Source organism: Seriola lalandi, unplaced genomic scaffold (assembly GCF_002814215.2).
Source record: "Seriola lalandi dorsalis isolate HSWRI2012SDOR001 ecotype SW California unplaced genomic scaffold, Sedor1 jcf7180002054900, whole genome shotgun sequence".
NCBI classification, from domain to species: domain Eukaryota; kingdom Metazoa; phylum Chordata; class Actinopteri; order Carangiformes; family Carangidae; genus Seriola; species Seriola lalandi.
Genome location: NW_019525452.1, coordinates 53,264 through 70,115, shown reverse-complemented (window position 1 = coordinate 70,115; position 16,852 = coordinate 53,264). Strand labels below are relative to the sequence as shown.

The 16,852-nt window shown below is 42.1% G+C and overlaps 1 protein-coding gene across 1 annotated transcript in view; it reads left to right on the top strand.

The window, feature by feature from the left end:
- The window catches only part of grik5 (glutamate receptor, ionotropic, kainate 5), an 85,453-nt gene that overhangs the window by 44,308 nt on the left and 24,293 nt on the right, over positions 1 to 16,852 (top strand). The window contains exons 4-11 of the mRNA XM_087180303.1: positions 3,742 to 3,903; positions 6,607 to 6,771; positions 9,665 to 9,762; positions 10,190 to 10,355; positions 14,159 to 14,337; positions 15,087 to 15,140; positions 16,011 to 16,169; positions 16,578 to 16,730. Coding sequence (XP_087036429.1) covers positions 3,792 to 3,903; positions 6,607 to 6,771; positions 9,665 to 9,762; positions 10,190 to 10,355; positions 14,159 to 14,337; positions 15,087 to 15,140; positions 16,011 to 16,169; positions 16,578 to 16,730 — 1,086 coding nt within the window. The 5' untranslated portion in view covers positions 3,742 to 3,791. The remainder of the gene's footprint in view (positions 1 to 3,741; positions 3,904 to 6,606; positions 6,772 to 9,664; positions 9,763 to 10,189; positions 10,356 to 14,158; positions 14,338 to 15,086; positions 15,141 to 16,010; positions 16,170 to 16,577; positions 16,731 to 16,852) is intronic.

The window sequence follows — 16,852 nt, the reverse complement described above, 5'->3', positions numbered from 1 at the left end:
CCCCGCAACTCTCTCTGGATAATTAAGATCTCTGATTTTACGGTTTTCTCTTTCATAATAGGCACTGCAGACACTATAAGCAAGCCGCCAAGTCTCTCTCACACACACACACACACACACACACACACACACACAAACAGCAAGCACACACAAATATGCATATGCCTTCATACACACACTAAGATGAATGCATGCAGCAAACAGCTAAATCTCCAACTGGGATGAATGTCCCCTCTCTCACTCTCTGTTCTCCCTTTGCCTCTCTCTCTTTTCTACTCTCTCCCGCACACACACACACACACACACACCCACACACACACACTGCGAGTTAGGATATTTATGTATTTTTGCTTTTGTGTATTTCTCAGTGATGCCAACATGCAGGGTGACTTACAGCAGGGTGCAGAATGAAAGCGAGTGAGGGCGGCTAGAAGCAGTGTTCTCTGTACAGCTCAGACTAGTCTGGCTCCGTTCGGCCCTCTTGCTGCTCCAGCTCCCTGCAGACTAACACCCGACTGCTACAGGGACTCAGCCATGTACTACTACAGCAACAGAGCACGTACAGCAGCCAGACACACAGTCCTCGCAGATTAAACACGGCAATAGTATCTCACTATTTTCTCTCGTTCTCTTTGACTGAATCTATTTCTCTGACCCCCTCCACCTTATTCTACTACATTATAGCTACTTATTTTCTTTTACTCTCCTGCAATAGGAGGAACATGTAATAAGAAAAAAAAATGCATTTTACTAATGAATAGAAGTATTAGGAAATATAAGTTAATATTCAACACTGTCAGAAGTACTCATCATGCAAAGTGTGTGAGATCAAGATTTTTTGACAATAGTAAGTCAACCACAGGAACAGCATGTCTAAATCCAAATAACCAACAAAGGTTACGTTGCGTAAAGGTTTGTTTGTACTGTGCCTTTGGGATATTTAAGGTTTTGTGTAGTGTATCCAAGTGTATCCAAATACAGACAATGAGGAGAAAGAAATCTGTCATTAATGATAAAGCATTAGGCACCATGATAAACGGAGCTGAACTTATGTATGTATGTATGTATATAACATATATGTATGTGTGTATGTGTATATATATATATATATATATATATATATATATATATATATATATATATACACACATATATATATATATATATTTTTTATGTAATTTATAATTAATCATTATTTTATTATTAGCATGTATTTTGGAGGATAACTAGTAGCTGTGGTGGACTAGAAACTACAATATTTCCCTCTGACGTGTAGTTGTGCAAAAGTATAAGCTAATACAAATCCTGAGTGCAGCACTTGAGTAAATGTACTTTCCACCACTGCGCCTCTGTCTTTCCATCTCTATCCTGCTCTGCGTCTCTCTTTCTGCAGAAACACTTTCCAATCTCTTCTCTCTGTATTCAATTTTGTTCTTTTATTCCCTCATCGTCCCCAGCCCATTCCCTCTGCTTCTTTTTCTCTCTCATTCTCCTTTCTTCTATCACAGCTTTCCATCGCCCCCCCGGGCCCCCCCCCCCTTCTCTTGAGAGTATAGATGCTTTAATCTTCTCTGTCTAATGCTGTCAATAGCTCTCAATAACAATGAAATAGCACCGGTTCCATCCCATCATTGATGAAGGCATAGCCTCAGTTAGGATCTTATTCGTCATCATGGCAATCTGCTCCTTGGTAATAGCCAATCAGATGGCTCCTGTGAAATGCAGCGCTCCCATGATAGGTTCCCCATTGTTTTGATTGACTGCACCTGAGGGCCCGCCACTTCAGCTGGGCTCGATCAATACGCCATCACACTCGCAGAAGCTAAGCGCATGCTCATACATGCTCTGGAATAAACACACAGGTCCGGGCACCAAACACACACTTTGGTGAGGAGTAAATTGAGAAAGAGACCGCTGGTGTGGGAGGCAAACAGAATACAGTAGTAACAGCCAGCAAAATGGAGTACTGTGCACAATACACAGTTGTATGACAGCAGTTTGCCGTATCTCACTGTGCGGTCACAATAATCAGCTCTTTCATGACTGTCTCTGTTGTAAATATGCACCGCTATACACATGGACACAAAAATGACCAAATGAGTGGAATGAAACATTTCGATGAAGTAATTATTTACTGGCACCTTCAGTGTAAGATACTGTGTTTAAACAAGAACGATTTATTGAAAACAGTGAGTGGGGGGAAAAAAAATGACTCCCCCACTGTTATACTATGTTGTGTCACACACACAGCTGGCCTTACATAAGCCCTGCCTTTATTCGCTTTGAGCTGTGGTAACTATAATGAGAGCAACACAGCCATTTGCACGGTATGGCACACGCTATTAGTATTATGAACATGTCTGCGCACATGTTTGTTCTCCCTCAAAGCCGAGAATGAGAGACATATAAAGTTACACAGGAAGAAAGGGAGGGCAGTGATTGCTTAGAGGGTACAAAGAAAAAAAAGAATTATGTTTGGTTTATGACAGAAGAAGACAGATTTAAATCACAGTCGCAGATATTTTTTGATGTGCTTTAAAAATCAAAGACAAAACGAGTGTGGGAAAGGTGAGTGGGGATAATAAAGACAAAGTGATGATTTCAAAGTGAAAAAACAGGGATGAAGGTGGGAGGGATGTTCGAACAACACAGTGACCGACAATCCACATCATCTGCCTCTTTGATGTACAAACAAGTGTATGTGCAAACACACAGCATCAACTCATTTCCACCCCCGCATGCACTTGTCAGAGTCAAAGGTCAGCCTTCTAGCTCTTGAGCACCCCCTGTGTTTACAGCTGCAGGGGTCAATTGAGGGTCATGAACTGAGTCTTTCAGCTGTCTGTCAGACCTGTCTAAAGCTCAGACCGGTGAACCAGACATTTGAAACATTCCCAGGTCAACATCCCTCACCGCTGTGGCCACCATCACCAGCGCCACCCCTCCCTCATCCTCCCTGCCTGTCTGTCACACAACACTCCTTCTTCTCTCCTCTGTCTTCATCCCTCCCTTCATCTCTCCATCCTTTCATGCTGCCTTGTCATGTTGTCAGTCAGAGCAAGGCTTTGTCACTCCTGGAGAGGGATGCTTAGCACCAGTGGAGCTCGGTTCATCTCTCTTGGTGTACTTTTTTTTTTTGTGTGTGTGTGTGTGTGTGTGTGTTTTTTGTGTTTCTGTTCAGAGGTGGGGGGTGATGGTTAGGTGATGGAAAACATGAGTAAGTACAGACGTGTGTGGGCGTATTGTATATGGTTTTGCATGTGTTCAGAGCATAATACTGTTCAGCAAGTGTTTCTAGTATGACTGTATCTGTGTGTTTGCATTTGTTTATACGCACGTATGCGTGTGTACGGTGTAGATGTGTTTGAGTGAGTGCACTGTGACGATTGTTGTGATGGTTTCCTTTGAACCGCCTCTCGAGATCTTTTCAAGGCTGAATACTGTCACTTCTAAACGGCAGACTTTCCACGGGGGGACATAAATAGAGATGTTTGTACTGTATTTTATTATGAGACAGGCTGTATGCATGGGACTGGGCTGCCTTTTGTGATATGACAGTGAACATCTTCATAGTATGAAAGTCTATTCTATGTGCTGTCAAATTAAAGGTGCACACACTACGTGGAAATGACAGCGTAAACTGAAGATGAGCCGCAGGATGACAATTTGAAGAGAGACATCTTGTACTGAGACGGTGGTTTGTGTGTCCAGTAACACGCTGTTTGTCCTCCACTCCTGCAGGTGGTGGTACAGGCAGCCAGCAGACCATTCTCCATGAGGAGCAGTAGAAGATGCCGGCTCTGCCAGCACTGCTGCTGTCAATACACTTCCTCTCCTTCCTGCTAGTCACCATGCCGCCACGCTCCCTCAGTCAGGCCCCCCTGCTCTCCTCCGTCCGTATGGGTGAGTGGTCAGCCGTCCCTCTGTCCCCACCTCCCCTGGGTGAAAAAGTTTCTCAACATACTTTTTGTGTATGTGGGTTTTTTTTTTTTCCAGCCGCCTTTAATGCCTCAAAGTGGTTTTTGTCACATTGGACAGTACAATAAGATACAGGGTGACAAGAAACCATTTTAAGGCCAAATAAGCATAAATAAAAAACCTGTTGTTGTTATTTCAGTACAAACTTGTAATAAAAGTTTCCCCATTTTACTCTTCTATATTGTAAGTGATTGGCAGATAAAAGTTTCTCTTGTTGTTGTAGTTTCAAGATTTCATTTTTAACCTTAAAACCTGCAGGTGTGCAACAACGCCTCTTAGTTTTTTGGACAATACTCTGAGATGTTTAAAATATCAGTGGATCTCTGACGTTTTCTGGAAGCACTGAGGATATTTGACTGACCAAAGCACCTCATGTTACACAGATGTTCGACAAAAACGTAAACATAACATAATCACAACTGCAAACACTGTTACAAAACTGGGTAAAGAAGTGTTTGTCAGCTGTGTAAGTCAGTATTTTGATAACTGACTGACTGACTGACTGACTCCATCAAGACGAAATCATATTAGTCCAAATACAGTCCTGATTGAAATTGTTGCAACCATGAATTTTTAAGTAGAGAATTTAGAATTTCTTCAGAAATAAATGCAAATTAACCAATTTTGTATAATCAAAATATTTTTGAAAAAATGTCCAAGGTCATTGGACAAAATAAGATAAAAAAACAAACAAATTGCACAATATTAAAATAATACAAAATGTATTCCAAACACAATTATTATGACAGTTTCTGCTACTTGTCCTCTGTTATGCGTTGAAGTTCTTTTAATTTTGCAGGGTCCTTTTTGCAATGGCAGATTTTATCTCTCTGCAAAGGTTTTCAATGTGATTTAGGTCAGGACTCATTGCTTTGTTGGCCAGTTTTAAACAGTCCGTCTTTTCCTTTTCAAACATTCTTTTGTGCGGTTAGATGTGTGCTCTGGGTTGTTATCCTGCTGAAAGACCCAAGACCTTCGCCTCGTACCAAGTTTTCTGACACTGGGTAACACATTTCGCTCTAAAATGCCCTGGTAATCTTCTGATTTCATCATTTCTTTGATATATTCCGTGCCTCCAGTAATAGAGGCAGCCGAGCAGCCCCACAGCATGATAGATCCTCCACCATGTCTTACTGTAGGTGGGGTCTTCTTTTCCTTATTGGCTCCATTTTGTCACATATAAACAAACTGATGCACTGCATTCCCAGAAAGCTCCGCTTTGATGTCGTCTGTCCATAGAACATTATCCCAGAAAGACTGTGGCTTCTCCTCTCGGTTTAGTGTGTGGTACGGGCTGAAACCACCACTCCAGATTGCTCCAGATCAGTCTGAAGCTCTTTAGATGTCTTGTGTGGTTTTTTTTTTTCCCCCACAATCTGCTCCAAGCCTTCACATCGAATTTCTTCTTAGCACCACATCCTGGAAACAGTTTTATGACTGTGAAACTTCTTGATAACATTGTGAACTATTGAAACAGGGATTTCAAGATCATTGCCGATTGCCTTGGAATCGTTATGTTTTTTTGCTAAAAACATTTCTGATGCGCTCAGTCAGCTCTCGTCTTTGCCATTGTGAAAAAGAAATTTGAAACAATCAGCCCCGTTTTACGCAGCACAACCATCAATCGATGGTTAACTCTCACGCTGACAAATAAACACGTGAGATTAATTTGATTTTTAATTTTGTTTGATGAATTAATTTGAATTCAACAAAAAGGTGTCAATGATTCTGTCCAGCATGTTTTTTTTTTACTTCACAATATCAAAGCATTTTGTTGTTGTACAAGGACTGTTTATACAAACTTGGCTAATTTGCATTTAATTTGCATTTATTTCTGAAGATATTCTAAATGATGTATTTAAAAGGTGTCCCAATAATTCCAACCAGGACTGTAATTTAATATGTCAAGGGGAACCTTCTTGAAAATCATGACAACATGGTAAATACAGATACACTGGACGGACAAAATAAAACCAAAGGTACGAGCTAAAACCAATGATACTGTATATCACCTACCCTTGGTACAAATGTTTGCGGTGCTGATTTAGTTTCTTAAAGTTTTATTTGATCAAGTTTTTATGTATCATCAGTAAGAATGTTTCCTTCTTTAAAGGACTAGTTCACCATTTTGGGAAATATACTTATTTGGTTTCTGGTGAGGATCAATATCTCATGTCTGTACAGTATAGATGAAGTTAGAGCCAGCAGCCCATCAGTTTAGCCAGGCTAGCTGTATTGCTTCCAGTCCTTATGCTAAGCTAAGCTAATTGTCTCTTGGCTCGAGATTCATATTTAACAGCTTCTTACTTTGCATATTACCCAAAATGTTTAACTGTTCCTTTCATTTCTAATATAGTTTGGATTTCATACCACTTACTATGTTGAACAACATTAGTTTCTTGCATTCCTTTTCAAGTCAGTGGTTATGATTCCTCTGTCAGCTCCACTCATCTTCCCAAATACATTCCCACCCACACATGAGCACAGGCAACACTGTTAAACAATCATCCACCTCTCACTCTCGCTCATCTCTTTTGCTTACTCCTCTCCCGTTCTTCCCATCTCCCGGTGCCGTCCATCTTCTCTCCTCTGCTTCACCTGTCTCACCTTCCCTCTCTGCCTCTCTAGCGGCAATCCTGGACGACCAGTCTGTGTGTGGGCGTGGGGAGCGGCTGGCGCTGGCCCTGGCCAGGGAGAACATCAACAGTGTGATGGAGGGTCCGGCCCGAGCCCGAGTGGAAGTGGACATATACGAGCTGCAAAAAGACTCCCAGTACGACACTACCGACACCAGTGAGTGGAGTTGATGCACACCAGTGAAGACCAACAGAGCAGATTCACACAACCCCGCAAGAGTGATGAAATCCAGCTAAATCCATTAGAGTCCAATAGGGCATAGTGTCTAATTACCACAGACAAAAAGTGACCACTAAAAGTACCAGTAGATATTATTAGTAATATGGAATATAAATATTAATAGTGACTAGTACAGAGTAGAAAAGAACTGTAGCCTACTGAATACTGCAAATTTTAATCCAAAAAAAAAACTATATAAAATACATTTTCTAAAAAGTTGCCTTTTATTAGCAAAAAACGCAAATGATGACTAGAATGACAAAACACCACCACTTTCATGTGATTAGGAACCAGTAAGAGCTTGTGCAGATTACTTAACATGTCATTGGAGACCAGTAATGGGCCACTAAGCCTGTCTCATTAAAAACAGCGGACCAGTGCCCTCCAGTAACAGCTGGAACTGGCTACTGCGCAGACAAAAACAAATCATCAAATACTAATACAGATCAGCAGTGCGGGCCAACAGAAAGCAGCACCATACCAAAGAGGCTGCTCCATTAAATTTGTATTGATATACAGACTTAAAACAGAATGTTTGGAGTCTGTAAAGACAGAAGATGTACGGCTGAATCCAGCCACAGAGGAGACACAGACTCCCTGCTCCTATTCTAATAGGTCAGTGACCCTGCCACAAGCTACTGGCAAAATGTCTCTGTGTGCTTGAGAAGGGTTGTGTACATATGTGTATGCTTGAGTTGCAGGCGTATGTGTATGTGTCTTTCTGTGTGTGTGTGTCCTTGACCGATGGGCAGGAGACTCTGACAGGCTTGTTTGCTTGCAGTGTTTTTTTGGTCTCTGGATCAGAGAGCTCATCATCTTACAGCTACGGCTGTCTGAGGCGTGCTTGCACGCATACACTCGCGCGCACACACCGAAGCACACACATACACACGCCCCCACACACGTGCACAGGCATTTATACATGCACGCATGCACATCCTTTTCTGCAGACACACTCATACATACGGGCACAGTGTGGGCATATGCACTCACACATACTCAGGCAGGCATACACACAGACAATGACAGGAACAGAGGAGGACTAATTGGGATGAATTAAAATACCAACCAACTCTACCAGCAAGAACAGAACTTTTTCACTATCAGAATAACACAGTCAAGTCACCAGACTCTGCTGTATCTATGACAGCATTTTTCAGGTGGGTAGACAGAAAACATTGTCACTGAAAATAAACTCGGTGCTTATCAAAGAGATGCTGTACGAAAACATTTCAATTACATTTCTCTGTTAGCTAAAATTTTTAGTGCCCGAGTGGAGAACATGATCCAGCTTCGGCCTGTGATGGATCAACACAGCTGGTCAACAGCAGATACCACTCACATATCCGGATGCTAGATATGAAACTACAGCCTGCAGCAGGTTAGCTTAGCTTAGCATAGAGACTAGGGGAAACAGTGAAAACGGCTCTGTCCATAAATGTAAAAAAAATAAAAAATCCTCTGACAGGCCCTCTAATGTTAATCAATTAATGCATTGTATGTTATTTGTTTAATCCGTACAAAAAAACCTCCCAAAGATGGCAGTTTACTGTTTTACTGTGTTATGTGCGAGACTATTTCGTCTGGCAACTGCTCTTTGGTTTTTGCATACATTAAACAAGCGAAATATAATGTGTTAATTAATGAGCTTTAGACAAGGTGGTAGACAGATTTTGTTACATCTGGACAGAGCCAAGCCAGCTGTTCCCTCCTGTTTCCAGTCTTTACGCTAAGGTAACCAAACTGGTTTCTAGCTGTAGCTTCATAATTATCGTATAGACACGAGGCATCAGTCTTCTCGTCTAACTCTCGCCAAGAAAGCAAAAAAGCATATTTCCCGAAATGTTGAAGTATTCCTTTAAGCATTTCCAAGTTTCTTTTGTCTTTGGCAGCTGGACTTGTGAGTCTCTTACGGCTGTTGATCAGTAACTAGACTATAGGCTGGTCAATTAGTCGAGTATAAGACAGACAATGAACCTGATCTGTTCCCCCTGTCTACTCAACATTGTGAAGCCATTTCAGACATTTGCCAAAAAAAAGCAAACTTCAGGCCCTCGCATGTAGAGCTTAGAAAAAAGAAAAGCATAACTTAAACTAAATAACTAAAAAATCCAGTTTTGATGTGTGACAAACGGAAACTTACAGAAATGCTCCTGTGCTGAGTGTTTCACAAAAAATGTGTGAAATTCTTCATTTAGGCTTAAATACAATATATAAACATAATGGAGACATGGCATATATTATGCTTGAATATGTTGTATGCAGATTCTCAGAGACAGTGTTTACTCCTGCCATTCCTCAGCAAAGAAATTAGTGAGTTAATAGTCATATAATTTCATGAATAGTTAATGTAATAGACTAATGTGCAAAGCTGTTTTCCCAACATCTTCCCCCTGCAAGAAGGGTAATCATGCAAAAAAGGTGACAACCAATTTGCCAGCATTGTTCTGATGCCAGAGATATAATTAAAGCGAAATGTCTTAAAGATTATTAAAATCATTAAAAATGACTGTATTAACAAGTGAATGATAGCAGAAGGCAACCTGTGGGCTGCCCTGCTGTGGTCCTTGGAGTATTTATCTCAAAATAAATCAGATTATAATTAGATGCATCCTGCTTCTACAATAGAATGAGGAGTTCAACTGAAATCGCAATGTGTCCTCTGAGTTTTTGCTGCATTTTAGATTTCCACACTTCCCCTGACTGCAGCCCTTACTGCTTGCCAGCTCAGTGCTGCCGTCAAAATGAAGCGGAGGGAAGTTGTGTGTGTGTGTGTGTGTGTGTGTGTGTGTCTGCATATTCAGTGTTTATTTTTCCTTTTTCCTTTCAGTGTGTCAGATTCTACCCAAAGGCGTCGTCTCTGTGATAGGTCCCGCCTCCAGCCCCGCCTCTGGTTCTACTGTCAGTCACATATGTGGAGAGAAGGAGGTGAGTGTGGAAGATAAACACACAAATAGGTACAAATCTGTGCACATCTAGCTCCCTCTCTCTGACTTACTACCCTTCCTACCCACACAGTTGTCATGATGAATGTATCTAGAGATTTGGTTTTCCTTGCCTATTGAGTTTCTTCCCATATAATTAACTACCATCCACTTCTTCCAACAGTTTTCTCCTTTCTTTCCATAGCCTTTTATCCTTAAGTCTCTCTGTTCTCTGCATCTGCCTGTTTTCTTATCTCTCTTTTCACCCTCTAGCCTCGCTAATGGATTTCCTTATTCACTGTTTTTTTTTCTGTCATGTGTGTGTGTTTGGAGAGGACTTAATCACGACACATTATTTTTTTTTCTTGCCTTCCTTAATGTTTCTCCTCTCCGCTCTCCTTTTTTAAAAATTTTTGTTTTTATTTTTACAGATCCCTCATGTGAAGATTGGTCCCGAGGAAACTCCACGCTTGCCGTACCTGCGCTTTGCCTCTGTCACTCTGTACCCTAGCAACGAGGACCTGAGTCTGGCCATAGGAGCCATCTTGCGCTCGTTCAGTTACCCCTCAGCCAGCCTGGTCTGTGCCAAGGCTGAGTGTGAGTACACCTTGTATACTTATTGACAAAGTTATGTTTGTGACCCTGTGGCTATGTTTGTCTTTAGGTGGGTGTAAATGCATCAGTTGTGTTCTTCTGAACTTTTTTACCTACTGTATGTGTGTGTTTATGTGTACGAATGCCTCTGTGGGGGAGTGTTGGCACATTCACACTGTTTGGGCGGACATGACTGTTTCGTGATGTTGGACACTCATTTTGACAGTCTGGTCATAAAGTTCTGTCTGTTGTCAGAGTTCAGAACACGGCTCACACTATAGCCTTCCTATTTATTACTCATCCTCTTGCACACTGTCTCTTATCCACCTCAGAGGGTTGTTAGCCAGAACCAATTTAATAAATATTTGTGTTTGAAATGCTTTCCAGTATTGGAAGAACTAAGAGGACATTTGATTTAACTTGCCTGGCACTCGGAGAACTTTAACATCACAGGGGATTCGGGGCTTAGTCACTAGCCCTCTTTATTTTCATTTTGAAAGAGTGTGTTATTGATTTATTATGCACTCCCCTATTGAGAGTCACAGGAATTAAAGGGCTTGGTGGGATGGTGGCTGTAGTATTCAAAGAGGCCTTTGTGAATATATGACAGTATACACTACGTGCTGTAAGAGGTGGTAGAAATCGTCATTTATCCACTTAGTGATGTCCAGACTTTCTGTCCCGATCTGAATGAAACTGAGCAGGGATGAGTTGTTGTTCAGCTGTTGACTGCTCACACCAGTCAAGTTGAACCGCACAAGAACTGAAGGGCAATTACGTAAAGAATAAGAGCGACCATTGAAGTCTGAACACTTCTCATGGCCGTGTGAAAAGGGTAGATTTTGACAAACAAAAAGCTGTGACATTATGAAAAATTGATTCAATCGCGGCGGTGCTTTCATTATCTCTCCAGCAGTTAGCCAGCCGTCCCACGGTTTCCTGAAAGTAAGCTGAATTCCTTGAGGACTTGTCATTTCATTGAACTAAAAGAGCTTTGAAATGGCATCAGACATCTTTTTCCACTTTTGATCATCAGTTGAATGGGTAGATAAGAGCCTTGTCTTTCACCAAGCTTTTCCTCCCATAAGAATAGGAGGCAACAGATAGCCTGATGGTTACCGTCCGGGCCAAGAGATGCAGCTTCTCCTGGTGGAGTGACGGAGGGGTGCGTGTGTGTGTGTGTAGTATATTTGGCTTGAAGGTGATCTTTACAAGGTTATCACACTCACAGACTCTGACCCACTTGGCTGCGCTATCTATCGCCATGGAGCTGGTTGCCATGGCTGCAGAATAGGTGCTAACTGCCACTCAACAGGCTTGTTCCACACTCTGAATGACTGTGTGTGTGTGTGTGATATTTTATTTTTCTGTGTGCTTAGTTCACTTTGTCCGTACATGTGCATGTGCTTGAGTGCTAGTTAATGTGTGAACGAGTGTGTGTGTGTATTGCTGCCTCAGAGTGTACTGCATGTCTATACGTGTGAGTGGGTTTTCGGGTGCTTGTAGGCTTGTGTGTCTGTGTGTGCGGCTCTACAGAGGTTCAACATCAGACAATGTTTACCACCAGCTCACTTGTTTTATTCATCTTGTTTACCCCAGTGTAGAGTGGTGCGTACAAGTGAAGTAGACATTCTCTCTTTTTTGTCAGCGAGGCGAGTAATGTGTGAAGTCACACAATTCATTGACACCACCATCATGTACGCATCCTAATTAAGTAACGAATTTAGCAACTGGTCATTTTTGCAACAGCCTGTTAATGGGATTAATCAATTTTTTTCCCTCTTTTAGCTTGTGCAAGTAGCAGTCCATAGATATTCTGTTAAATGAGAGTGAGTCAAAGATTTTGGGTCACTTCCGACGTATCCTCCTCTCGCTACGGCTGGGTCACAACGCGCTATCTGAGCCTAATTCCATTATGCAGTTTTCATGAGATGGATGAGGTTAAGGACAGCGAGAGGGAGAGACTGAGCACAAGGAGGAGGAGACAGTGGGCGGCGTAAGAGTGAGATGGATAAAGACAGAGAGAGGTAACTGGAGCACAGGGCTAAGACGAGAGAGATAGAGAGGTTAGAGCTTATGTTTGAGAGAGAGAATATGTGAAAGGAGAGGGAGAGAGGGGAGGAGAGGAAGCTGTAAAGTGCATTGATTTTTTTTTTCTCCCCTCCTTCCTCAAACTAATTAAAGTTTTGGCCTGGTTCAGTGATTACCCCACTGCTTACAGAGGCTTTCTCCTGCTGAAGGGCTCTGTGCACTACCTCTCCCTTCCTCCTCTCTTCCCCACTCCCCTTCCCCGCCATCCCCCAGATGCCTGCCCCACCACTTATTTACATAGCTAGGGGAGCTTTACTATGGAATTACAATTAGGAAGCAGCAGGGTAGACTTTCTAGTAAAGACTCATTCCATGCACAGTGTCAAGTGAGTCTTGACTGCCATTGGTTATACTCATTTTTGAGAGGAATTCGCTTGAAGTGGGCGAATTGTCTCAAGTACTGTATTTCACTCTTTCTGCTCCTGCAGTTGTGCTCCTCTCTGTCCATCATCTTTTTTTTTTTTTTAACCAGATGTTAGCAGAATTCCTGCATTCCAATTTTGTTATTTAATTGTTTTTAGTTTTTTGAACACATACTATTTCACTCACAGCACACACGTCACACAACGAACTGAAAAGCAATCATTGAGGGATAAGACAACACACACAAAGTGAATTACAACACACTCAAAGAGCACATAGCTTTGCCAAGGCTGCACAGCACTCTAAACCTATTATTCTGTTAATAGAAAATGTTGAGAAATTTGTCTTGCTGATGGAGACCATGAATTTTGTAGCATACCTAAAACCTGTCCGAGGATATTAGGGCTGTGTACAAAGATGAATTTCAATTGAATCCGACTCACAAGCACTTATGTTATGAATTATGTTGATCGAGTTATATTTTGTCATGTTAATGTAGCCTCAGTCTGACACGCCATATGAGACACAAAATTAATATTCAAAGCAGAGTATTTTTACAAGGAGGTGGGTATCTTTAAAACATTTTTTGGCTCATCCAAATATTTTATGTACCAAAGTTGGTTAAGGTTGGATGAAATTTTTAGGAGTAACATTAAAGAGGAAAAATAAGTGAAGCGATGTGTACGATTATAAAATCTAATGACAGACACTCAGGCGGATAGCTAAAAAAAAGCTTTAATACATATGGGCTTAACTCATATTAAAAATATACCAAAGAGTATCTGTGCTCTTTCCTTCCTCAGGGTGTCTGTAGGAGGAATGTTGAAAAATATGTTTAAAATGTGTCTATGTGTAATCAGATGTGGCCTGAAAGTAAAATAAATAATAAAAATCAGGAGGAAAATATTTTGTCTCCATGCTCCACAGTTCAGGTGTTATGGTCAAACAGCAAAGTGCTGTACAAATGACCACATGGTGGCGCTACCTACATTAAAACTAATGACTTCCCTGGCCCGAAGCCTAACTCTTCTTCAAATTACACAATCTGTCAAGTAGATTATAAAGAGAAGACTGAATACAAAACCTCCTTGGCAGAGGTCATAAGAGATAAAAATAAGTCCCACTGAGAAAAGCAGCGAATGCAGACATATTGTAGCCTCCATATTAAATGATGTTTAATTTCCTGGAGATTCAGACAAACCATCAATCATGCAAATGACACAAATATGTGGCCATCCAAGGATAAATCAAGATTTTCACAGGTCCTGCTAAGCTTACACCTAGGAAATATGAGTTATGTCTACTGATAAAGACATTGATATGCAATCCGACTCTGCTGTGGCTCTGCCTCAGGCCTGCTGAGATTGGAGGAGCTGGTCCGCCGCTTTCTCATCTCCCGGGAGACGCTGTCAATCAGGATGCTGGATGACAACCTGGACCCTACGCCGCTGCTGAAGGAGATCCGTGACGACAAAGTGGCCACCATCATCATCGACGCCAATGCTTCTGTCTCCTATCTCATCCTTAAAAAGGTCAGGTCTCAAGGATCAATTCATTCTTCAGAGCCGCCCACACATGTGCAGGATTTGAAGTTACTCTAGTATACAGCACATGCAGTAATACTCAAGGGGATAGTTTTTCTCTTTTATATATCCATATGGGAAATTCAGGTTACAGTCATCAAGGGCATGCAGAACTTACCATCGGTAAAATAATAAGGCAACTCTCTTGAAGTTCCACAGGCTACACGTTTGTTGTTGTAACAGAATTAACATCTATTTTTACCTTCCCTGTCCTCCGGAGCAGCAGACTGAACAATATTTCTGCGTATCTGCCAGCAACAATCACTTACACTCTTAAGAAAGTATTTGACAAAAGAACATCTTTTGCTGGGATGCGGTGCAGATGTTACCCAGGCTTGTTCTGATTCATGGTACGGCCTGTAATGCCGATAGCCAGCCCAGTGAGTCACAGTTTGAATGCGTATGGGATGTTTTCACTGGGCGCACATCTGCCCTCAGCGAAATGTCCTAGTGTTCGCCTGATGATGTAAAACTGTGATTAACGTATGCTCCCTCTCCCTCCCCCACATTCTCTCCTACACTTTGTCCCCCAACTGTCTCCTTTGCTCTCTGCCTCTCAATAACTCTCCTCCTTTGCCCTCACTATCTCTGCCCCCTATCAATCTTTCTCCATCTTCCCTTATTCTCTCCACATTCTGTGTCCCACCTGCCTCGTCTTTACTTTTTCATCCTATTCTCTCTTTCTCTTTGTCCTACAGGCATCAGAGCTGGGGATGACATCAGCATTTTACAAGTACATCCTCACCACCATGGTAAGAGCGTACCAGTTCTTCCCCTTCCTGTCTTCTGTCTTCTTTTCCTCCGTGTTCACTTCCCCCCCCCCCTGCCCTGCACCTCCTCCTCTTCTGTCCCTTTATGAGCAAGCAAAGGTGCTAAGGCAGAGAAAGTATTCGATAAAGGGAGAAGAGAGAGGTGATGGAGAGAGAATAAAGGGAGAGGAGATGAAGGATGGGGAGAGAGAGAGGGGGAGAGATCTGAGAAACGAAACATACTGTACAGAGATGTGGAAGTGCAGAGGAGGATGGCAAAAAAGAAAAAAAAAACAGAAGAAAAAGAGGTCTGAGGTGAAGGTGATGACAGACGTGATGTGCCCTTTTTCTTCTGCCACCCGCCACCTCCTCTACGCTTCCGGTGTTTTCATCTGCCTCTTTGATATACTCCCCTCCCTTTCTACCATTTGAATTAATGTGTCACTTTATGCTGTGTGCCTGATTTTTATTTTATTTTTTTCTCCCCTCTCCGCCCTCTGTGCGTGATGTTCTCTTGTGCTTTAGATGCGAGTGTATGTGCGTATCTCTGTGAAAAGCTACTGGAGTCATTTCCATCAACCTATCTTTGCCCTGTATGACTATTTTTCCCTTTTCCGAGCTGTCCATATCCTTTTTTTTCTCTCTCCATCACAGATTAGCTGCCGTCACTCCCCATAACCTCTCTTTTTCTTTATCACACTCGTCTTTGCACAGTATTTTTCTTCTTTGCTGAGATTTGATTCACTGTCAACATTGTCACTCACCTGAATTTTCTGTCTCTCTCTGCAAACATCTTCGCCTCTTCTTCTTCTTCTTCTTCTTCTTCTTCTTTGTTTTCTCCTTTATTTTCTTCTCCTCTTTCTCCTTCTGTAGGACTTCCCCCTCCTGAGACTGGATGATATAGTGGATGAGCAGTCCAATATTGTGGGATTCTCCATGTTTAACACTACACATCCCTTCTACTTGGAGTTCATCAGGAGCCTCAACCTCTCTTGGAGGGAGGGCTGTGACCTGACATACCCCGGCCCTGCGGTCAGTCTCTTGGACACATGAGTACTCATGCATGCACGCATTCAGGAGTAATTTTTACAGCTTTGTTTGCATGCCACGAAACATTAAGCTACTTTATTCCTCACGCTGATTCATGGAGCAGTTAAAGAGATTCAGCTAGTCTTTTCCTTGTATTTAATGGGTATTGATGTATCCATCTGTGTTTCCTCCCCACTGGTTTACTCATCTATTCTCTCTTCCCTCTAATTTTCCCTGCCTTCCCCCATCCCTGTTAACCATTTAATCATTTGTGCTTGTGCCTCTCTCCTCTTTCCTCATTTCATCTTCTCCCTTGACTCCTCGTCGGTTTTACCTGTGTTTCCATCCCCCCCGTTTTTCTGCCTTTACCCACTTCCATATCTCTCGTGTTTCCTCTCCCTCCTCCCACAGCTCTCGTCAGCACTGATGTTTGATGCGGTGCATGTGGTGGTGGGGGCGGTGAGGGAATTGAACCGCAGTCAGGAAATAGGAGTGAAGCCGCTCAGCTGCACCTCGCCTCAGATCTGGCAACACGGGACCAGTCTTATGAACTACCTGCGCATGGTAAACGTTTGCTAAATCTGCATGTTTGCAATCACCTCTTTTATATGAATGGTCATTCACACGGACACACACATGCATACATCATGAGGAATATGGGTGAAATATGAGCTCACCTTAATTTC